Source organism: Agelaius tricolor, unplaced genomic scaffold, assembly GCF_023055355.1.
Source record: "Agelaius tricolor isolate 1412-34295 unplaced genomic scaffold, bAgeTri1.0.p SCAF_9, whole genome shotgun sequence".
Lineage (NCBI taxonomy): Eukaryota > Metazoa > Chordata > Aves > Passeriformes > Icteridae > Agelaius > Agelaius tricolor.
In genome coordinates this window covers 27,005,872-27,028,595 of record NW_027269269.1, presented here as the reverse complement: position 1 = coordinate 27,028,595, position 22,724 = coordinate 27,005,872, and the positions used below count along the sequence as shown (strand labels likewise).

At 39.3% G+C, this 22,724-nt stretch overlaps 1 protein-coding gene across 5 annotated transcripts in view; it reads left to right on the top strand.

Annotated features, from left to right (window-relative positions):
* The window catches only part of GRAMD1C (GRAM domain containing 1C), a 51,594-nt gene that overhangs the window by 6,012 nt on the left and 22,858 nt on the right, over positions 1–22,724 (top strand). For all 5 annotated transcript variants that reach the window (XR_011680142.1, XM_071433336.1, XM_071433337.1 and 2 more), the window contains exons 3-6: positions 11,611–11,695; positions 14,466–14,569; positions 16,335–16,430; positions 17,583–17,663. Coding sequence is in view for 4 of the 5 variants with exons in the window: in XM_071433336.1 (XP_071289437.1) it covers positions 11,611–11,695; positions 14,466–14,569; positions 16,335–16,430; positions 17,583–17,663 (366 nt within the window). In the remaining variant the exon portion in view is untranslated. The remainder of the gene's footprint in view (positions 1–11,610; positions 11,696–14,465; positions 14,570–16,334; positions 16,431–17,582; positions 17,664–22,724) is intronic.

Below are 22,724 nucleotides of genomic sequence, written 5' to 3'. Positions count from 1 at the left end.
CAATTCTCTTGACATTGGAGGAGGATTTTTGGCCTCCTTATTATTTGCTGGTATGAAGCAGTCTGGTAAGGAGGATGAGAATTGGTTAAATTAATTGCTATAGGTCTACAAAGAGAATAAAATAAAGAGAAAAAAATCCTTTAGGCACATTAATGCTGCATTTTGGTGTTTTGTTGGTTGGGCTTTTGTTTATTTATTTATTTATTTATTTTAATGCCCTAGCTTTAGTACAAATAGCTTTTGCTGTAGTTGTAGGACTGGCATGTTGTTTGTTTACCTGCCTGGAATCTCCAGAAACAGGTACCTTTTTTCAGCCCTGTGATAGCCCTGATTATACAGAAGCAGTGTTTTAACCTGGTAGGAAGACAGACTGCAGTTCTACCCAATCCTTGAACATGGGTGATTAGGCTAAAGGGGTTTTTTCCCTTTTGGTGCTGGGAATGTCTTTAGTGCTGTTGATGCAGCTCCAGACTGAGCACTGAGGTAGATCTCGTTGACATAAAATTTTGACCAGTTCTAAGCAAAGACTGCCAGTGGTGCCCTGTCAAAATAAGCTTTTGCCAGCTGCAGCAGTAGATAGTTCTCTATAATATTAATTATTACTATATACATATAAATTAGTCTAGAACCTGAAGATTAAATATAAAAGGTCAGAAAGAAAATACTTCAGATTTATGTGATATACTTATTTTTTTCTAGCCACTGGGAGAAAAACCATAAGAAAGGCAGCATGGTTCAGGAAATCTGCATGGAGTTGGAATAGTGATATCCTTTTAATGAAAGGGAAGTCCCTAATGCAGAATGAGAGCTTTAAAAGTCAACTCTAGGAGATGGAAAAAAGATTTTTTCAAGTTTTATTTTTGGCCTTAGTTGTTAATTTACAGCTTGTATTTCTGCAAACAGGTAGTGGTGTAGCACTGTCTTTTTCAGGTGTGCTGTGGGTGAACCACTTGTATATAAGGAGAGGAGAGAGGACAGGTAGGTAAAACTGTGCAAAATGTGATTGTTTTGTGGTTCTCCATTAGCAGCAGCCAGGAGAAGCTTTGGGGCAATTGCTTGGTGAGTGCCACTTTCCATAGAATTTCAAATGCAGCAGGGCTACTGGCAGGCTTAATAAGATGACCAGAGTAATTTATAGCAAAGCAGTTTATGTAATTGGCCACAGTCACTCCTGCATTATTATCTATGTAGTGTTGTGGTTTAATATGCTCCTTCAGGTTTTCACTGTAGTCCTGGTTGAAAGTATTTATGTCTCCTTGTATGAGTCGCTGAAACCCAAATGGCACCAAGGGGAATTACTACCATGGTGATTGTTTCCTTCATGATGTTGTTTTCTGATCCTTGTTTGGGCACTGTTACTAAACTTAAATATAGATCAGAGATGCAGTTACAGAGAGACAGATTTTACTGGCAGGGTAAGGAGGGAAATGTTCAGCTGAAGGGTGCTGCTCATTTGCTTCTGTATTTGTCTACTTTGGCATCAAATAATCTTGGTGGGACTTTGTTGCAGGTAAGGAAGATGAGTTGAGAAGTTAAGTCTTGTAGTTTCTTTATTGTATAAGGCATTTTTCATCACCCTGAAAACATCTGGATTTTCCCTGTCTCTGTTAAATGGATCAAATAAGTCTAAAGACAGGCAGTTTGGACTTTTTTTGTATTACTTGGGCAGCATGCAGTGAAAAATCGGGTGAAAAAACAGATGTTGTTAACCAATAACATTGGCTACTTGTCCCATACACGTGCTATAAAAACAAATGTGAGTCAGATGAAACTGCTGTTCAGAAAGGAATGTATTTTGTTATCCAAAAGGAAATAATCTTAATTGGGCTTTTAATTGCCATTGCATCATAATACTTAGTACACTTATGGCTGTTGAAACCTGGACAACATAGTTACAAGACTCAAAGTTAGCCTGGGGAATAGATAGATTGACTTGAGCAAAAGAGTAACTTTGTGCTGGAGGATGACAAACTCCCTTCAAGCACACTTAACTTTAAGTGTAAAGGTAGTGCAGAGTTCATCCAAACACATTTGGTTTATTTGTATTAAGTTTGTTTTAGAAGGTGTATCACAGGACTTTGTGGTTGTATTTTGATTTACCCTTTATCTTTTTGGGTAAATCTTCATGGGGTAGACAAAACTACTAAAATAGAACAAAAAGAATGCTTGAATGCTGCATTTGTGAAGTCAAGAAAGTAGATACAGATCCACAATTTCCCCCTAAGAAATGAGAAGGAGTTTGGCAGTTAAGAACCTTGTGAACTTGTGCTTATTCTGGGGAGGCAACATGAGATGTGGTTTCTGGTGAGGGGCATTATAGGAATAGTTTTGCTACCAGGTTCAAAAATGTTATTGCCAGCTAGGGAGGCGTTGATGAAGATGCTGAATAAATCTGAGATTGGGACACCTTAGCTCTTAAAAGCAGTTTAATTTCTAATTCAGAACTGAGGAAGGTGTTTGTCCATGGAAGTGTCCAAAGCTGTTGAACTTTTAACTTAATTTTCATATTTAAAATCTAAGTGTTTGTTTCATCCAAACTCAGAAGTGCTTGGTGGCAGTTATATAAATAATTCTATTTGAATCTGAAATAATCAGCCTCCTTGATAATTGCCGATGTCTACACTCAGGTGTTCAATCAGCTGCAGATGGTGTTATCTTATAAACAGGAAATGCACTTAAAACAGTCTATGCTAATGCTATTTTTGAGACCTGAGTCACACTGGTACCCAGGCTCTGGTAAGGCCTTTCTGAGATCACTTTGAATCCTCTCACTGGCTTTCTAATGGAAATAAATTGTCAGTGAATATTTTTCTGTATGGATATACTTCCCAATACTTTCCTGTTCCTTTCAGAACAGGAAGATTCCCCATGATATATCCTGTCTTTGCTTTGGGAAAGCAGAAGAGTTACCTTGTTTTTCTGGTGAAACCAGTTCCTGCTATTTACATATGTAGCTGATCTTGACAGCAGAACTGCAGGTCCTCCAAAGCCACCACCCAGCTAGGTGCACAGACAGCTACTTACCCTAGCCAGCAGCCGGGGCTGCAAAATGACTGTAAATACAACCTCTTTTTGTTCCATTATCTTCTCCTTTCAGACTTTCAGATTGAAATCTGAGTGATTACAATGTCTTGACATGCATTTTTCTTTTTCTTCTGTCAGTTTCCTCAGTAGGGCTGTGCTGGGAGAGGGCTCTCTGCTGCTGACTCCATGTAGTTAGTTGTGAAAACGTAGCAGACAGGTAAGGCAGGTGGAAAGGGAGAGCCAGTGCAAAGAAAGCAGAATAGGTGCATGGCTGCTGTTCCCCTCTCAGAGCAGGCAGAGATCTGTTGGGCATGCAGAACCCTGTATCCCTTGCCTCTAAGTGCCTGTGAAGAGCTGAGCTCTGGGTGGCTGGTAATGTACGCATTTTGGGGAATTTGGGTATACAGGAAGCATGCCCTGATGTCCTGAGCTCCTGCTCTGAACCTCAGCCTGACTTAAAACAGGAGACAGTGGCTGAGTTTTGATTTGGCTCCATGCTGAGCTGCCAGGTGCAGATGTACTCTTCAGGCTGGTTCATGGACTGTAGCCTTCAGCAATGCAGAGAGGAGGGGGTGCTAGGCATTAAGTGCTTCTTTCCAAGCTGGTGTTTCCCTGGTGATAGTACTTTTCCTCTGCTGTTCCCTTTGGGACTTCTGTGAACTTGAAATGATTTATGCTACTGCAGTCTGCTTCCCAAAATCAGTTTTGGTGATGGTGGTTTTAGATTGGAGCTGGGCAGTTCTTAAATGTCACCCCTGCATAAGTTTTCTTTGCCCAGTTGCTGCAGTATTTGTGTGCCTGTTCTGCAAGGCTGGGGTGTTTCAGCCTGTTTTCCAAGCCAGCATGCAAGCAGAGGCTGGCAGAACGCTAGCTAGCACTGCTGGAGGGTGGCCAGCACCAGCTCTGAGCAAGTGGGTGAGAGAGGGGGGAGCTGTAGAGGCTTTGGCCAGGGATTTGTATGGTTTGGAACAGGCTGCAGGCAGCTAGAGGAGGTATGTGTAGGGGGTGTGTGTGTTCTGACTTTACATTAGCTTCATGCTTCAGTCAGTTTTATTCTGAAATGGAGCATATGCTTTGCTCTGCACTGTACATGGCAAGCTTGAGATTTTTATCTCCAAATCAGAGTTGTTATGAAAGTACATTGGCTTCACTGTTAAAATGCTTTAAAACACTTACTTGCAGAAAAAAAAAAAGGTACTGAATACTACAAAACCATTGCTTCAGAATAAGCAGAGATATTCTCAAAGCAGATATTCTCAATCCAAGGTCTTGTTTTTCAGGAGAAAAGATATAGTACTAGTAGTAATGGCAGGAAGCTTTCTTATAATTGATAAGAAGGTTATCATTTTGTTTCCCAAGCACCTTCAGCTGAACCCTGTTTCAGTGAAATGGGAATATGAGCTAATTCTGGTGTGACCTTGAAGGAGAAATTTGTGAGAGTTCCTCACATGTTCTAAACTGAAATACTCTGTTACAAAATACTTCCCAGTATGTTCTACTGTTTTGGTTTGTTGGGTGTTTTGGTTTTTTTAAAATTTGTTTTGAGTTTTTTTCCTTGTTTGTTTTTTTTTTTTTTTAAGAACATGAAAAATGTAATCTCTGGTTATGCAAATCAAAGTTCTCTGAAGAAATACCTTTATATTTTCAACTCTAAGTCTTTTAATTTTCTTCCTTCAGATTTTAAAATTCTTCACAAAAATGTTACCTTTGTTATAATTATATAACCTGATGTTAGCAGCATAGTATTTCATAGGATGTTAAATTTTCTTGTCTGTCAAAATCATAACTGTAACAACTTTGGCTGTGGATTTTCTAGGCTGTTTTGATAGTCATATAGGTGAAGCTGAAGCATGAGACCTTCATTCCTGCTCCTGGAAGAACACTGTGACTGGTGAGGTGTGGGAAATGACCAGGCCTTCTGTGAGCAGTACTCCAGCTCAGCCAAGTTCATTTTCTACATGGGGAAACATTTGTGATCAGGTTTCCCTGGTTGACCAGAACTGCTTTTCAGGAAAACAGGCTTTCACCATGTGCCAGGTCAATGCTGGCTTGGTGAGACTGATGTCCATCTCACTTGGTGACAGCTGGGCTACTCCTGTGGGACACAGTGCTTTGATGTGCTCTACCCAGTCTACAAAATAAATGGAAATAGTCTTCCTTTCAGAAGCACCTCATTCAGTCACTTCCTTGACACTGGGTGTCAAATGTTTTCTGAGTGGGCACCCAATATTTCAGCAGCTCTCCATAATGCAATAGTTCTGAGGAATTTCTTTCTATGTGGATTTTTGGAAGCTCCTGGTGTTATTGGTAAGGCATAATCTGCCTAACATGTTCAGTGTGCCTGCCTGTGTGAGAACTTGTGAGAACTATTTAATAGTAATACTCATCTTGGGAGAACTAGGGACTCTGTCTTTAGCCTTGTTATGGGGTCTTGTAGGCTTAAAGAAACACAACTACCACCCCTCACTCCTCTATTCACCCCAACTTTCCTCACCCCCAATGAAACTAACCCCTGGAAGATACAGTAACTGGAGTATTTGCCAGTGACCTGTATTTTAATATCCCTTTCTTTAACTTATACATGCTGTATTTCCAACTGAAGAAAGGACATATTTTCACTGACGTTCTTCTGGGTGCCACTGAAGGAGAATGCTGTTGTTTTTCTGCTCGGTCAATAAGAAATGTTAGAGTTCCTTTCTCCTTCAGCTTCCACAAAGAAGAGGGGGCTGGGCCACAGGAGTGGGGACATAATGGCTTTAGTGCACAGCCCTGTGCCTGCCAATGGCCCTGTGCTTGTGAGACTCCCTTCTCCACAGGTAAGGGTGAAGGAAAAACAGCATATAATGAATGTAAGGAAAATAGCTGTACGTCCCTAAACATTTCCCCCTCCCACTGTGACTAGGAGCTTGTTCACATTTCCTTGAGAGCATGGGAACTTTTGAAAAGCAGGCTTCTAAGGAATACAATGGCTGAGCAAACCCTGGCAACAGTTGCTTGGTTTCTTTTTTTTTTTTTCTTTTATCCACTGTGTGGATAAGCAGGTGTGATCAAATATCTCATTAAAAAAAAAAACCAACGAAAAACTCCCAAAAACACACAACACCCCTCCCAAAACCAACAAAAGTGAACCAAAGTAGACAGTAAGTCACCCTAAGTAATGTCATGGTCCTGTGAGTGGTTCTTTCCCCATGTAAATTAAATGCTTTTGTCCTTCAAGAGAGAAAAGAACATAAGTCACTGCTAGTAAAGCTTTTGAGTACTTAATGATTGAAAATTGTTCCTAAACAGTTTTTTGTAATTTTTGTCAAGAAGTGGTTAGTGAAAGTAGATCACTGTAACAGAGTAGATCTGAATTGTTTATGTACAACAAGATGAACTGGAGAAGTCTGACACTTCCAATGTACAACCTAGTGCTTGGTGTCAGGAGAATTGGGAAACTGTGCCCTGTAACTGCAAAAAGATAAGGCAGACTGGCACTCATGTGGATGTGAGCTTTCACTGTGATTCTGCGCCTAAAAGCAGTCTGTGATTCAGATTTATGTTTGTGGTAATTCCTGCAATGCTATATCTACCTTTCAAGAAGGACACTGAAAATGAGAGGATTCAGAAAAGCCAGAAGAATAAGTCTGAAAAAGAACAATCTTTTTGCTGATAGGCTTGAGAAGCTTAATTCCTACCTCAGAAGGAGATATGGAGTAACTTGCTTACCATCTAAAAATAATTCACAAAGTAAAGATGAAGTTAACCAAATATACTAGCAGAAGAACTATCCATAGATAGGATGGATTTTTCCATCCAGAGTAACTTTAGGTTACTCTGGATGGAAAAAGGTAAAATAGATATTTTATTTTTTTCCAAAGAGAAATTTGGTCATTTCAGCTCTACTTTTAAAGCCAGAGAGTTGTGGCTTGTGTATTGTAGATTAGATTGGATGATTAATGAACTTTTGCGGACTGCGGGAATGGCTGCAGTGGGATCAACATTTCTGTGATGGAAAGGCTTGTCAGACCTGGCACCTTTTACAGGTGAGAGATCATCTCAGTGTGCCATAGAAAGTGTTCCTGTGATAATGAGGGAGTCTGCCTGAATCTGTCCTGGAATATGCGAAGTGTCAAGTTTGTCTCCCTTACACTGTTAAATGAGGCTTTTTATTCAGGGCTGTTAACTTGGTTCTCATCTCCCCTAGTGAGTCTTTAATTTCACTGAAAGTGGGATCTCAGTATGTTTTGTTTAGGTTCTTTTTGGGGGTTTTTTGGTTTTTTGTTGGGTTTTTTTCCTTTGGGGGGGGTGGTAGGCTTTGGATTGATATTTTTCCCTACTTTTACTTCCCTATTTTTCCCTAATCAGGTGCCTTTAAAGAACATTTGCAGTATAGAGGAGTCTTGTATAAAATCCAGATTTCTCTCTGACTGGGTGTTGTTTTTCTGGAGACTGTGTTCTTTTTCTTTCTCCTGATGCTAAGAAGGGTTTTATTATTCAGTAGAAATGCAACAGCTTTTGCCAGAATACTTAATGTTTGTTTTAATATGTTTATGTAAGGTTAAAATGTTCTTTTATCCTAACCTCACTAATACCTCCAAATTTGTTTTTGACCATGTCTAGAAACGTCATAGGAAAGTACAGGTCTTTGGGGAATAGTCAGATGATCTTTATTTGGGGTTTAGAGTTAGTGGCTTGGATTTACATATTAGACAGAGGAGCAAAGCCTTAAGTTCCATGGGCCATATTTTGATGGTTAAGTGAGGCTTCTGAGCATAAAAGAAATGGCAGTTTGGGCAGCTTCCTTATAGGCTTGTTTGATTCTGGGACCCTGAGCCTGTGGTGATAACTGATTCTGAGACTGAAGCTCAGTGGGAGGCATCTCTTGAAATTAGGTGATATGAGAGTTATTACCCTACTGATAAGTTCAACTTACCTGTGATTTCAGCTGTTGAATTCATAGCTGCATGTCACAACTGTAGAATGCAAATTGTCAGGTTACCTGGGTTTTGTAGTGTCTCAAAACAAAGGGAAAACACTAACAAAACAAATGCAGAATTATTGCCATCGTTAGTGATTGTTAAAAAATGTGCACACCATTCTGCTGAAGTTGATTGCTTATTTGCATACTTAGTGATATCTGCAATCAAATAATTTCCTAATGATTAGGATTTTTGATGTACTCCTGGGAGAAATTGTTGCTTAATTTTCCTCTGCAGTTTGCTAAATGGCTCAAATTGTTTGCAGTGGCTACACTTTGAAGATGTAAATGTGCAGGGAATCTGTTTTTCTTAACAGGCTTCTGTCCTATAAATAACTCAGCTTAGTTCTATTTAAGTTTACATATGTTTTTCTGGAACATGACTTTATATAGTTGAACCATCCATTTCCAAACAAGGTATGAGAATCATTTGGTTATGTGTCTCCAATATCTGGTTCTTACATAACTGTCTTCTGTAAAACTTCTTGGTTGTCACTGAAAATGGTTTTCTGTTTATGCTATTTTACAGGTTTCTGGTATATATATTGTGGCTTCAGATGAAAAATGCTAACAAGTTGTTGGCTGCACTTAATAATTTCCTTGGTGATTAAATATAGCATGACCATAAATGCCTAAGATTACCCTCAGGCCAAGTGTTTGCCTGATGATTTATAATTAAACTTAGAAATGTGTATGTATTAAAAACAAGTTGCTGTTTTCATCTTGTGAGTGCCATGCTACAACCTGTTTTATGCCTTTCCTCTTTTTATATTTGGTGCTAGATTTTGTAACTCAGAGGTGGCAATCTGCTTCAAATACTGCCACATGTTGGACATTATAGTAGAGATTAGAAGAGATACTGTATTCATAGAAATGTCTTGTTTTCTTCACTTTAAGGAAATTAAAATTGCCAATAGTGTTAAAATTGCCCCTCTTGTTTCCCAAGTCTGTTGAGGGATCTCTTCTCAATCATCAAGCCACCTACTGAGTAGGTAAGAAGTACATATTTAAGTGAGCTAGTTTTCATGCAAAAAAGATAAGGTTCAAAAGTTTCCATGTGCTGACATTTTTCTGCTGATTAGATAAGGATTCAGAGCAGACTCTGCCTAGATGTCCTAAGAGCTCAGTAGAAATCTACCATTAATAAGGTTTTCTTATAGTCCAGTCACTCATGAAAACGCTTCTAAATGCCAGCAGGGGTTTCTAAGACAAGCTGTAACAGGTTTTATGCTCTAGAAAAATTTCAGTTCTAAGTAAACCTCAGTATCCTGAGTCTGGATTCTTGGAGCTGTTGAACTGGCTGATTCAGGCACTAATATAAATATGTCTGTGACACTGTGATGCTCCCCTTTTCTTTGATTCCTTTTGTCTTATAACCACAAAGATGCTGAACTTCAGTGTAGCTCTTATCTCTTGTATACATCATGTTTGAGAAACTACATTTCTCCTTAAAAGCATTGCTTCCTAAATCATGATTTCACAAATTGTGACTTTTATTTTCCTCTCATGGCAAACTAATTCTTTTATTCCCTGTATGCTGGTGTTGGGAAAACAAGTCCAGACTTCAGTCAGCTGAGGTAGGACTGTGTGTAAACCATAGGGACTCAGGAACTACAGGTGGAAACTTGACAGGTGTGAGTTAAATTTTCATTTTTCCCTATGTCTCTTTCCAGAGTAGTTGCAAAGAACTAGATTTCTTCTAAGCAGTGCAGATATTTGATGCTTTTTTTGGATGATCAGTTAAAAGTGTGCATTTCAGGGCTGGATGTTGCAGGCCAAGAAACCATAGCCCACCTACTTCAGCAGATTACATGCTTTCCAAGAATGTTGTTTTTATAATCACAGAAATAACTGAAATATAACTGGAGGCATTACAGTTTAGAGGAGACATGTTCTAACATGTTTCTCTTTAGCTACACTCAAACCTTTCATGTTTGCTTTTCTCAAAAGGGGAGAGGTGGATGTATTTTCTGTCTCCATCCCTTGCTGCCTTTTTGCATTACAATGCTCAGAATATCAGTGGACAGCAAGTATGTACTCAAACAGAGGTCAAACATATAGACTTCCTTTTATTTATGGTGTAGAAGGTAAATTGACTTATTTTTTAAGAGCTGATCTGTGTCAGAGCAACTTTGCTCTCTCACATGTTACATGCACTTAAACACTTGACTTTGAGGTTGCACTTGAACTTGCATTTCCTGTGGCCTAAGAGTTCAGTTCTCAAGTATAAGATGCCAGACAATTGTAAGATCTAAGCTGTAGGGTGGTGTTCAGGGAACTTTTGAACTGCAAGAAGCAGGAATGTCCTCAGTGAAAAAGAGCAAAATGTGGGAATCTTGAGGAGGTGGGAACAGTGCATTTGTTCTAGTCTATTAAAAGGCCATCAAGCTGAAGATAAGTCTGGTTTTGTCCTGGGGTTTTTTGGACAAGCACAAACATAGTGAAAGAATAGTGGCCAACTAACATGCTGCAGGAATGTGTCAAAAGTAAGGTCATACAATCAAAAGTAGTTCTTTGCCTCCTTTCTTCCTTCTTCCTCCATCCTAAATATAAGTAGAAACTGATCTTATGGTGGAGATGGGTTTAATGGTGAATGTCAAGTTTTGGAGTAATACAGGGGCTCAAGCAGAGAATAGCATCCATGTGCTTAAGATCTTTAGAAAGGTAAAAAAAAAAAAGTGTGAAAGAGGCTTTTGTAGTATATTTATACCTGGTTCTAGGAACACTTAAAAGTGATTTCTTCCTGTAATAGTTTTAGTCCAGCTGAGTGCATGACCTTATACAGCATTTAGTTAAGACTGCCTCTAAAATAAGTGTCCAATATCCGTTAAGGAAAAAAAAAATATGATCCTCTTACAACTGAAAATGAATAGTAGGACTTCTACGCAGAATATTTTCTGGAGAAGGTGCTGAAGCTCTTCATTTGTATGGGAGCAGGTACATTTGTTTATAGGAATAAGGAGTTAAAGTCCATTGAGATAGTCCTCTGCTGTGAGTTTACTGCCCAATTTGAATCTTAAGAAAATCATAGACAGTGATCTCTTTAAAATGGGGTGAACTGTAGAGCATGACAGAAAATCAAGAAGTGATGGTGATGCTGCTATTCATTCTTACTGGAGGAAACTATTTTCTTTGTTCCTGCAGTTCTAGTTACAGCAACTGTTGAAAAATCCAGTGCATTGAAGTATTCCTGAAGTAGTACTCCAAGCAGACATTGATGTTCTCTGTTGGGTCCTTTTGTTCTATTGGCCTCTGTGAGGGCTTGATTTTTTCTGTCATCTCTGTGTTATGGCCTTGCTGCCTTTTCACTTGGTCTGTGCTAGAATATTTAGTCCCAGAAGGGCTCTCATCCTCTTATGGGTGGAGCAGGTTGCTATCATAGCATTGTAATGCCTTGTGACTGGCATCTGGCCTGATACAGGGAATAGTTTGGCCCATGCCAAATAAATACTCTTACATAAGTAAGCATAAAGTTACAGTGATGATCACATTTAGATACCACCTATTCTTTATTGCTCTTCTGAGGTTCATTTGTTCTTCAAGATAAAATTACACATCCAGTGTGAAGACAGTTGATGGCTGAAAATAAATCTGTTTGCATAACCTTTTACTGTTCTTTGTTGCAGCTCTCAAGTTCCACTTACAAATATAGGAGTGAGGAATTCAAGAGACAGTTTTCTCATCTGCCAGACTCAGAGAGACTCATAGTAGGTAAGAAGTAATCACAGAAAAAGTCTTTGTCTTCTGTTTGGTGACTTGAGATTACAGTCATGTCAAAGCATTTTGTGTTTTTTATGGCAAATTCTGACTACAGGTGATAACTCCCTATTCTTCTGTCTTTGAACTAGCAAAAAATACTTTCAAGGAAAGACAGGTCCATACTCCTCTCTTCTACTGCCTGCCTTGTGGGAAAAATAAAAAAAGGGATGTTGTTTCTGAGACCCTGTTAACTAGGTAAATCATCCTTAGAAAAAGCTTTCCCCTTGCTCCCTGGAACTAATACCCTTTCCCAAGGCACCTTGATTAATGTGACTCCTGGGACAGAGTGACACATGGGTGGTTGTAATTTAAAAGACTATTTTTCAGATGAATGGGAGAGAAAAGAAGCAGGTGTCACAGAATATCAAACTATGATGCATTACTTTTCTCAGTACTGAAATACTCCTTTTCCAGCTCTGTTTCACTCCACTGCAGAATCCAAAGAAGGCAAGCATGTACCCCTACCTCCTTTGCATAGTGATGCACCTTATTCCCTTCATCACCTGCCTGTGTTGTATTTATGTAACAAATACACTGTATATTTTCATACAAAAGTGGCGTTGTGACTGTTTCAAGTTCATCTCTCATTTTATGCAACTTTTAAGGAAGTGAATATTGAGAGGCTGTTTAGTGTATGCTTGGAGTATGCAAGCAACAGCTCTGAAGCAGTTAAATCCCAGTGTCTTTTTCCAGTCACAAGAGGCAGTTATCCTCTGAAATGCCTTATGCATTTTTAAAATACTTCAGTAGGGGTGTAAAACAGAAGGAAAGGATATTACTTCAAAGCATTGTTTTGATGTTTCTCCTTCCATTGGATTGATTCATCCAATCAGTAGAAAGCCATGGAGCAAACTCTGAAGCGCAGTTTCAAAGGGACTGTGTAGGATTTAGAGAAAGATTTAGTAACGGGTTAATCTCAATCTGCTCCATAAGAAGCAAAGCCACTACTTTCATATAAATTTCTTTTACCCCATAAAAAGCAGTGTTTCCTTGAAAGGGCTTTTTGCATCCTCCAAGCAAGGAGCTCTTCCTTTGCTTGGTGTAGAGAAACTAGGTCCAGGCTTTGCAGTGCTCCAAGAAACCACTGCTTGCTGCTGTTCATTGAAAGAATTGTTACTGCTTCTGTTTTTAAATCAACTGTTAAAATTAAGTAACTATTCCACTGTACTGAGCACTGTATATAAGTATTATAGAAAATAGTATTTTCTTAAAATGAGGGGAATTACTTAAACCTTCTAAATGGGAGCTTAAAGGAGTGCTATTTTAATTTACCTGAAAATGTTGTTTTCAAGCAACATATTAAGTTACAGTTCTGAAAACTTAAAAGGAGAAATGCTAATCTCTTCCATCTGTTTTGATATTCTCTTTTGTGTAGGTAGGTCAGAGTGGGATTGCTCATGAGTTGCCCAGTGATGACCTCTGTAGGTCTGAATCCCTCTCCTAAAAAACGCAGAAGTCAGATGCAAGCTTCTTAGTAATGCTCTCCTCAAGTCCTTAACTTCAAACTCCTGTTGCCTTCCTCTGTCAGCATTTTGGTATCTGACAGTTCTCAAACATGCACTTAGTTCTTTAGATTTAAGTTTCTGTAGTTCTATTTGTAGTTACATCTCCAAGGGCTTGTATACATGACTCATTCTTGTTATAAGAAAATTTATTTCTGCTTGATTATTTGAGGAGGAAAATGGTAGAGAATTTTAAAAATCATAATAAAAGCTTCTGTAAATGCAGATTTAGCTTGAAGTTAGGATGTTGGGGACTCCTGAAGTTCTTGATATTTGAACAAGAACTGTATTAATTATGTTCTTGTAGTACACAAAAACAAAATTCTGGCTCAGACAATACCAGATATAAAGGTATTAAATACCTCTAAGAGTAAAATCACTAATATATATTGTATCAATACATACATTCTGATTATTTTGTGTACATTAGGTAGCCTTCTTTAGGTTGGACCTCCCCAAAGAGGTCCATCTTAATTATCTAGCAGCAGTTCTTCTGAAAATTCCTTTTGTTTGACTCTTCAGGCTCTGAAACTGGGAAAGCGCTGAGATTTTTAAGAAATGCAACTAAATCCTCTGCTCTTGTTCTTAATTAGCAGGTATCTGATTATGGGTAATTACATTGTAGATGAAATCCATTTCTCAATAGGGGTGTTTCAGTCAGAGACAGAATGATAAAAATGATAGTCAACTTCAGGAAATACTCCCTGCCTCAAGAACTGGATAGCTTCAATCTGCCTCTTAGTGTCTCACTCTGCAGATAGTTTTAGCTAGTGTTAGGATCTGTTTAGTAGAATACTATTATCTTGCTACAACATGAACTACTGTTACGTAGGAGTTGACAGTATAATCTGTTGTAGTATAAAATGTTTGTGTATTCTGTTGTTTAGATGCTTTGAAGTTTGACTAATGAATACTTCTCCCATGTACTCCTGGTCATGCCCGACACCTCTTCTCTGAAAACCTAAGATAGTACGCAGGGGATGGAATACATAGATGGAATGCTGTCCTCACATGGATGTACCATCAACTCTGGCTTTGGGCTGTTCCCAGAGCAATGGTCTGGATGCAAGCCAGTACAAGTCTGCCTTTGTAGACTTCTTAAAAGTGAAAGAAATGGCTTTTTATTGTATTGTAATACCCATTTCATTTTAGTTAATAAGTTTGGGTCAGCTGTGCTGCAGTCAGTGGGTGAGTAACTTGCTCTTGCTCTCTGTACACAGATTACGCCTGTGCGCTCCAGAAGGATATCCTGCTGCAAGGACGCTTGTATCTCTCTGAAAACTGGCTCTGCTTCCACAGCAACATTTTCCGATGGGAGACCACAGTAAGATCTGTTAGCTCACTTGAATCCCACCTTTTCCATATCCTATCAGGATATAGGATTAGAGTCTCTCAGATCTCATCCTGTCCATCTCATACTAGTAACTCTGGGCTGTGAAGAAAGAGCCTGCATCCCTGAGTGGAAATTCAAATTCATTATGTAAAATAAGAGTAGCAGTGGAGGCATCTGAATGCTGAAGTAAGCCTGTTCAGTCTGTCATTCAGCATAAAAAGTTTAGGAATTATGCTAAAGCTGGCTTTTTACAGTTCTGGTAATGACAACTTGCCTTTCCTTACCATGCAATATTGTCCTATAAAGGAATGTAACACATAACCTCCTACTGTAAGTCCTGGGGCATGACATGGTATGTGGTGTTGCTCTATTCAGAACTCTCCAGTATTAAACCTTACTTAACATAGCCTTACATGTAAATATCAGCATCTAAAAATAGCTGAAGGGAATTGATAAATGACTTCTGCAAGTTCTCATATTGTGGTCTATGGCTTTTGAACAGTACAAGCAAAGGTAGATAGATATTTGTGATATGTTGGCCCTTTATTTCTGTCAGATTAGGTTAATGAGTTTAAATTTATTCATTCAGATGCAGTTGTTGCATCTGCTGCAGAACTTACATGAAACAGTGAATAAGAAAATGAAGATAACCTAGCAAACAGAGGATGGACAGGTCAAAATGTTCTGTGAACTATGAGACTGCTCTTAACTTAAGTCAGTATCTCACATTTGAGTGCTCTGAAATATACGGGACAAACAACAAATAGCTTGTGTATTTAAGCCCGTGAGGGGCTGTAGAAATACTTAATTGAAAACCAAGCTTAATTTCATCAGATGGATTTGATGATTGAATATGTCTTATTTTAGATGTAAAATTAATTAAAAAATAAACTATACTCTTGAATATATAATCTGCTCAAAGACTGATTGGGTTTTGTTTTTTTTTTAATCCAAAACAGCATACATCCTGGTAACCTGTTTCTGCCTGTCTAGCAGGGTGACATCTTCAGCAATACCTTTAGGCAATCTGAGCTCATCAACTACCATGGTAGAGCCAAGTTTGGGACCTCATTAGCAGGCTGTGTTGTTGCAGAGAGAGAGGGAGTAAGTGGAGAACTTCCTGCTCACACAGGAAAAAACAAGTTAGAGCTGTACCTTCCTCCTTTCTCTATGCTGAATGGCAGCACAGCCTTATATTCAAGAGAAGAGGGGGGTAGGCTGGAAGGAAATAGCTTCTTGCAGCCAGTCAGACCATGTTCTTCTAAACAGAAACATTTCAACTACTAATACACAAGTCAAATGTGCCTAGACAGGAAGAATTTCTTGCAGTGACTAGACTGCAAATAAAATTTTGAAAATTGACTATATTGTAAACATCTGTGAGATAGATGAGAGAGATCAGGTAACAGACTATGTCCTGCTTTATGTATAGCATTCTGATTGGGATTGACTTTCAGATCTGTGATTTGTGTTTGGTTGGGATTGTGGCTGGAGGAGTGGAAGAAAAGCAGAAAGATCCACTTACTTCTCTAGTCCCAATGTGAAAGAAGAGGAGATGACTCTTAAGTCACCTCAGCTTCTACTTTGAAATGCTTGCTGTTAAAGCAGCAAATGGAGACAGTAATTCCCTTTGTGATCTCATCTGAATTGCATCCCAGGGTTTGGGGTTAGTTTGAGTTCTTGCATGTTCTGTAACTTCTAAATTTTTAGTCATAAGTTATTTTTAATATGTCTTATTAAATGTGTTTCTGCTTAGATTTCTATTGCTTTGAAGGATATAACTTTCATGACAAAGGAGAAGACCGCTCGTCTCATTCCAAACGCCATACAAATAGCAACAAAAGGAGAGAAGGTAAAAAACTGTTTTTAAATATATTCTTGCTAAATGATAGAGTCCTGATCACAGCACTTGTTCTAGTCTATATTTGCATAAGTACTTCCCTGTCAAATGCTTAAATGTGATTTGGATTAGAAGGCAGACTTAGATTTGGTCCCTGTGCACGTTTGCTTGCAAATTCGTCTCCAGTTTGACTGCAGAATCCCTTAGTGGTGTTGATACAGTAACCAGAAAGTGAAAGTTTGTCTCACCTTTTCAAAGGAAAACTAATTCAAAGCATGAATTCAGAATGTGTATTCTTCATACTGGAAAAATATCAAAGTCACTGGATTTCAAGTACTCCTTGAAAAAAACTACTGAAAACAAAAGGACTGTTATGTCATGGGTTTTGAGTAATGGAGAAATTTACCCCAGAACACGTGCTGGGAAATGAAGTTTTTAAGTGTGTATTTGAAAACCTAAAAAGCATGATGCAGAGTCTTATGTGTAATACACTTTGTGATTAGTTCTTCTATAAATGCTTGAAAAATAATAATTCTTGGCAAAGAACAGAGCTTTCCACTGTGAACCTGGAGCTGTTCTTTGGGAAGCAACTGTGATTCATCATATTTGGCTGTTCCCTCTCAATTCATCCAGCATTAACTTTCATTGACAAGGAAGATAGACATCTTTGCTAAAAAAGCCCCAGCTTTCCAATGGGAAAGATTTTAATAATTGAAATTATGCATATAATTTGATCTCCTATTTTAATTATTTTAATTTCACATCATCTTATGTGAAAAAGTTAGTAAAAGGCTTATGGGGCAGAAGAATGGAAATAGCTGTGGCCTGTGAGAAACAGGCATATGTGTTTCTGATTTGTTCAACCTTCTGTGGGAAAAATTTAAGTGTGTTTAAGTTGAGGAGGGAGCTCTTCCTTTATACCAAGGGTAGTCACATGGCCAGAACAGCAAGTGTCTTCATTTACTGTGTGGACATTGGGGAAAATCATCACTGAAAGTGATTCAAACTGTGGAACCTGAGGAATATGACCCCAGGTTTGTTGAATGTGAAATGAGTCAAGCTGTTACTGATGACCTTGGGCTAGTCAAGATACAAGGACCGCATTCTGGGAGACCTGAAAATAGCTACACATGAGCTTATGTTTTACTTTGTTTTTTTCTGCAGTTTTTCTTCACATCATTCAGTGCAAGAGACAGAAGCTACCTCAGTATCTTCCGTTTGTGGCAGAATGTGTTGCTTGATAAGGTAAGCTTGTCTGCAACAGTACCTGTGGTTAAGCAGCCAAATAAACTTTTTCTAATATAGACAGATGTACCTCTGCAGAATAAGAGACTAGAAGTTAGCTTTTCCTTTCTGACTTAGAATTCTAATCTGGTGTTCTGCTTTGGTTCCTTGTACTTTAGATCACAGACAAAATTCTCATCTTTTCCTTCTTAGACTGCCACCTACAACTCTGCTGTTGAAGGAGCATTTTGTCTTTGCATATAGGTTGCATGCTTCTCTTCACTATGAGCTCAAGCATATGTTACTAAATTGATATGCGTTTGCTTCACATTTTCTATGCCTAATTTGTGATCAAAAACGCAAGAGATTTTCTCAGTGAAAACTTCAAGGAAAAGAGCCCAAAACTCCTTCTTAGATAAGTTAGCTGAACCTTTGCCAGCCAACTCATTACAACTCTGCTGGCATTGCATAAATGCAGTAAAAGCAGGCTGTATAATATGGAAGTGTATTTTGGCAACTTTGACTAGTTAGCTTGATTTATATTGCAATTTGTGGATACTTAAGCTAATCTTTCTAAAAAGAGACATTTTTAGAAAGAACATAATGAAAGACAGACAAGACAATTTTTTTGTAAGAAAGACAATTTTGTAAACCAATTCCTTCCTGTTTGTCTCTCATTGTTTAAATATTTCAATTCAGTTGCAATTACACACCAAAATATCCATATATAACACTGCAATGATCCCCAAAGATTTAAAGCTGTTGTACTACTTACACATAGTAGCTACACTTTTTTTCTTTTTGTTGGATGAATTTTAGGGCTGACTAGAGGCACTTTTTGTCAAAAAAAGCACTGAAAATAAAGGGAAGTGCTATTTAAGGCAAAACCAATGTTTCTTGCAAATCCCTTGTCCCTCAAATCAAATACTATTTAATTGTCCTGAATCCAGCCACAATGTACTTTGTCACCTTTTGACAGAAACAGGCAACTGGAAGTAACCTTGCTTTCTTTCATTGTGCAGAGTTTGTCAGAAATGGCACTTATGTTATTCACTTATTTAGTTTGTGGTGCTGGAGGGTCAATGTATGGACATTCAGGTATACAAACCTATCCTAGGGCTGGAACAGAGGTAACAATGTTTGTACTGTTCAGTATTAATTTTTCTTGTGTGTTTCTTCTCTGACACTGAAATGAGTGTCACATTAGGATCAAATTTTCACTTGAGAACAGTAGCTAAAGGATAGATAAGAAAGCAGGAGGCATGGACTGCATGCAAGATGAGATGAAATGAGCCAGCAGGTTTTAGGAACCAGTGCATTAGAGTAGCTTGGGAACTATCCTTATTTCTGTCAAATCTTGCTGTTAGCTTGCTTTCATCCTCACTGCAGTAGGTTAAAAGATAAATCTGTTTATGAGAATTTCTGCTTGGGGTTGTAAAATGGAGCATGGTCATGAGGTGTATGTAGGGCTTTTTAATGTAGTATGTTTAGAACTATTATTGAAACAGGATTTCTGTTAGGTTGAGCTCCTACTTCTGAAATGTAGTAATGACTTCTGATTCTCTGCTAGAATGTGTTTGAGTCACCTGTCAGCCTTCTTTATGATATTCTTTACTAGATAAAGCTATAGAGGGGCACTGTGGAGTTGAAAGTAGAAACTGAAGTTGCTGGAGCTGGATCCACTGACACTACTAGAATGGCAGCTGTCTACTGAACTAATACTAAAAGAGAGTCTTTGGTGTTTTCAAGCAGTTTTGCTGTTTTCTCCCCACCACTCCAATGTCAGGAACAGCATGCATTTGGAAAATGTCCCATACACCTGAGGCCCTGCCATGGTATGCAGCACCTGAGTATGCGGAGTTTGGTGTTCCTGGCTTCAGTGATCAAAGGGTTGCCATCAGAATTTGTACGGCTTTTGACAAAAAACAAATGTCACTCTGGAACCAGTTCCAAAAGGAGCTGGTTTTAATGTTTCCTCTGCCAGTAACTAAATGTTTTGAAGCCTGTGAATAGCTTGTTTATATTCTGAAGCACATCTTCTAGACCTGGAGATGACATCCAACAGTTAAATTATGAAATAAAGTTGTCATCAAAAGTATAAATCTTACTTTAGGTGTCATAGTCCTGGTTTGCACCACCTGACAGTGAAGAATCCCCAGTTTTCAGGATTTGGATCCAGGGGACTGGAATTACATTTGCTTCAAATCATGGTTGTACCAAGGTAAATTTTAGTCCCTGGCCTCTTCAGCGCTTCTGGGCACAGATTTTGTGCTATGAAGTCTCACCTCTGAGGGGTGACCTGTCTGCTTTACCTGATTCACCTTAAGCTTTCACCACCTGCAGAACTTGTCTGTGGGGTCAGCCTCATACCCTTTCCCAGATCTCCATCTGGTGGCCATTCTGCCTTGTACCTCCCAAATATTGCATGTCCTCGGTGGTTGAACAAGTAGTGCTTTGACAAGTCTGCCTTTCGGTTAGAAGTGACTTGCACTGTGCAAGAGAACCAGCAAATGGTTACATGCTATTCTGTGCCCAAACTTACTTCATCCATCAAGATGCTTTCCCCCAGCTTGCACCACTGCTCTGACAGGACTCCTAGTCCTCTTCAGCTCAGTTACAATTTTGTAGCTCGTAACTTCTTCAGACCTTGCTCAGAATACACTATAGTGTGTTTGGTGCCCTTCAACTCTAGTTCCTCTGCAAGTCAGTGGGTACTTTCTTCTTAACATGGGTCTTTCTTAGGCTTTTTCATTTTTAAATGTCCATGGAAAGACTTTTTTTCTTTGAAGGAAAATTCCACTTTATTTTTTTTTCCATCCCTGTTGCAAAACATGTGCAGAGTGAGTCTTGTAGGCTTTTACCTTGCCATTGTGTTTTAAATGATCCAGCATCATGGAAAATAAGGAATCATTAATGCAGGTCTGGAAGAGACATGACACCAGTCTTGATAAAACAGATAGCTGCTTCCACATCCACTGCAGCTTTCAATAATACTTCAGTTTCTAAAATCAGTCAAAAATCCTATTTTGTAGTGGGCTTTCCAGATTGGCACAAGGAATTTATTCATGGTTGCTATTGACAAGAAGAGCAGTGCCATTCACTGTTTTGCTTTATTTTCCTAAACCTTACAGGTGTCAAATATCCTTCAAGTTTAAGGGAGAAGGAACAAATTAAAATGTAATTAGGCAGGTCATTCAAATCCCAAACAAACACAGCGCTCCTTATTTCTAATGGAACAAGATCTTAACTTAATCGGTCTCAATTCCCATGAGTCCTTTGCCTTAGAGTTAGATTTATTTTCCTATTGTTCTTCTTTTGCTTTGCTGGGTAGAGATTTGCACCTGTCGCTGAAGACATTGTAGCAGGTAAGTCTAGAGGTGTGAGAAGGGACCAGAATTTCTGATCACCTGGGCTTCTTGTGGCAAACATCTCCCAGGACAGCAGTTCTGCCTTCCCCAGCAGTTTCTTAGGGAAGGTTGTGAAAAGAGAGATGTTTATTTGCACCTTTGTGTACAACAAGATTAATTTAAGAGATGTAAGAAGACTTGGTTTGATTCTGAGCTTCATGTTTAGGCAATTAGAGGGAAAATTTGCTGTTTCCCTCCCCTGTTCTGCAAACAATCAGGGTTCTGTATCAGAGTTGCCTGGTAGAAGTGTGATGTGTGGTGAGGGCTGTCTCTTTAGTCGACCTGTATGGCAGGTCTTGTTCTTATTTCTGCATTTGTCCATAGAGGGTAAAAATCATCAGCTTTGCTTCTGTCGGTGGTACTCTGTAGTATTGCTTGTGCCATGACACTGCTTTGTCTGGCATGAAGCAAAGTATTGATGATCTGTGCTCTGCTTGAAAAGACAAAAGTGTATCCCAGCTGCTTCTTGTAGCCTTTGTTTTTGTATACAAAGAGAACTGAGGAAGAATGCGGTGTAGACCATCACCTTGAATGGGCAAAGTAATGAATGTTTAGATTTTGCCTTTCAAGCTTCAGAGCTTCTCTAAAGCATCTCTCAGAAGCAGAAGTCTGACCCAGAAAATTTATGCCCTTTTTTGTTTTCAAAACTGACTCTTTCTGATACAATAAAGCAAGTCTCCTTTGATCTTGGCTTGTGACCATTAAGAACTTATTATATCTAGCTGAGCTAGGAATAATTGAGCAGAGTGGAAGAATCCTGTTTTAGAAGAAGAAGTTGGTAACATTGCTTTTACAAAACAACAGGAAACAGCTTTACAGATTCCTTTATAGAAGCTGAAAAGCTTCTCTGCTTTCCTCGAACTATTGAGCTGACTGTAAAAGGGCAGACTGATTTGCCCATAGACAGAACATACTGGTCAATTTAATTAGCAACGTTAACTCCATTATGACTGGGAATCAAGGCATTGGCAATATTGGGCAACAGAAATGAAAATGGTTTTATTTCTGTCCTTTGATTCCTAGTTGGAAGGTGTGCTAGCTAAAGATTCACCTCAGTTGTATTTTGAAACCATGTAATGCCCACCCCTGGTTTTGGCCATTTAATACGAACAGCTGTAGGTAGTTGTTTGTGGTTATGAGTTTATTGCTTCAAAGACAGAATGCCTGGGGAAAGTAAGGCCAGCTGTAAGTGGATGCATGTGTTTCAGCACGGCATTGCTCTGTAGAATAAACCCGCGTGCAGAGGGAGCCTGGCGTTAGCTGCTATGACCCTTGCTTTACAGCTGTGTGGTTTGTTTTAATGTTTACTTTGCCCTCGCAAGGATTAAATACTTTGAAACCGATCTCTGCCAATAGAGTGCTTGTTGCCAGCACAAAAACCGTGGTGTGCTGGAAAATACCCGAGGGAAAAACCCTTCCTCGTCTCCCGAGTTGGGCTATTTGTCCCGGCCCTCGGGGGGAGCGGTTCCCGTGCGATGCGATGCAGCGCGGGGATCCCGCAGCGGGGGCGAGGGGATAGCGGGATTCCCGCGGGGCCCGGCCCGGCGGCGGCGGCCGAGATTGGCTCTGTCCCGCCCCGGGCCGGCGGCGGCACCCGAGGAAGGCGCTGCCCCGGCCCCGGCGCCGCCGCCCAGCAGGAAGTGGGAGCGCGGCGGCGGCTCCCGGCGGGAGCGGG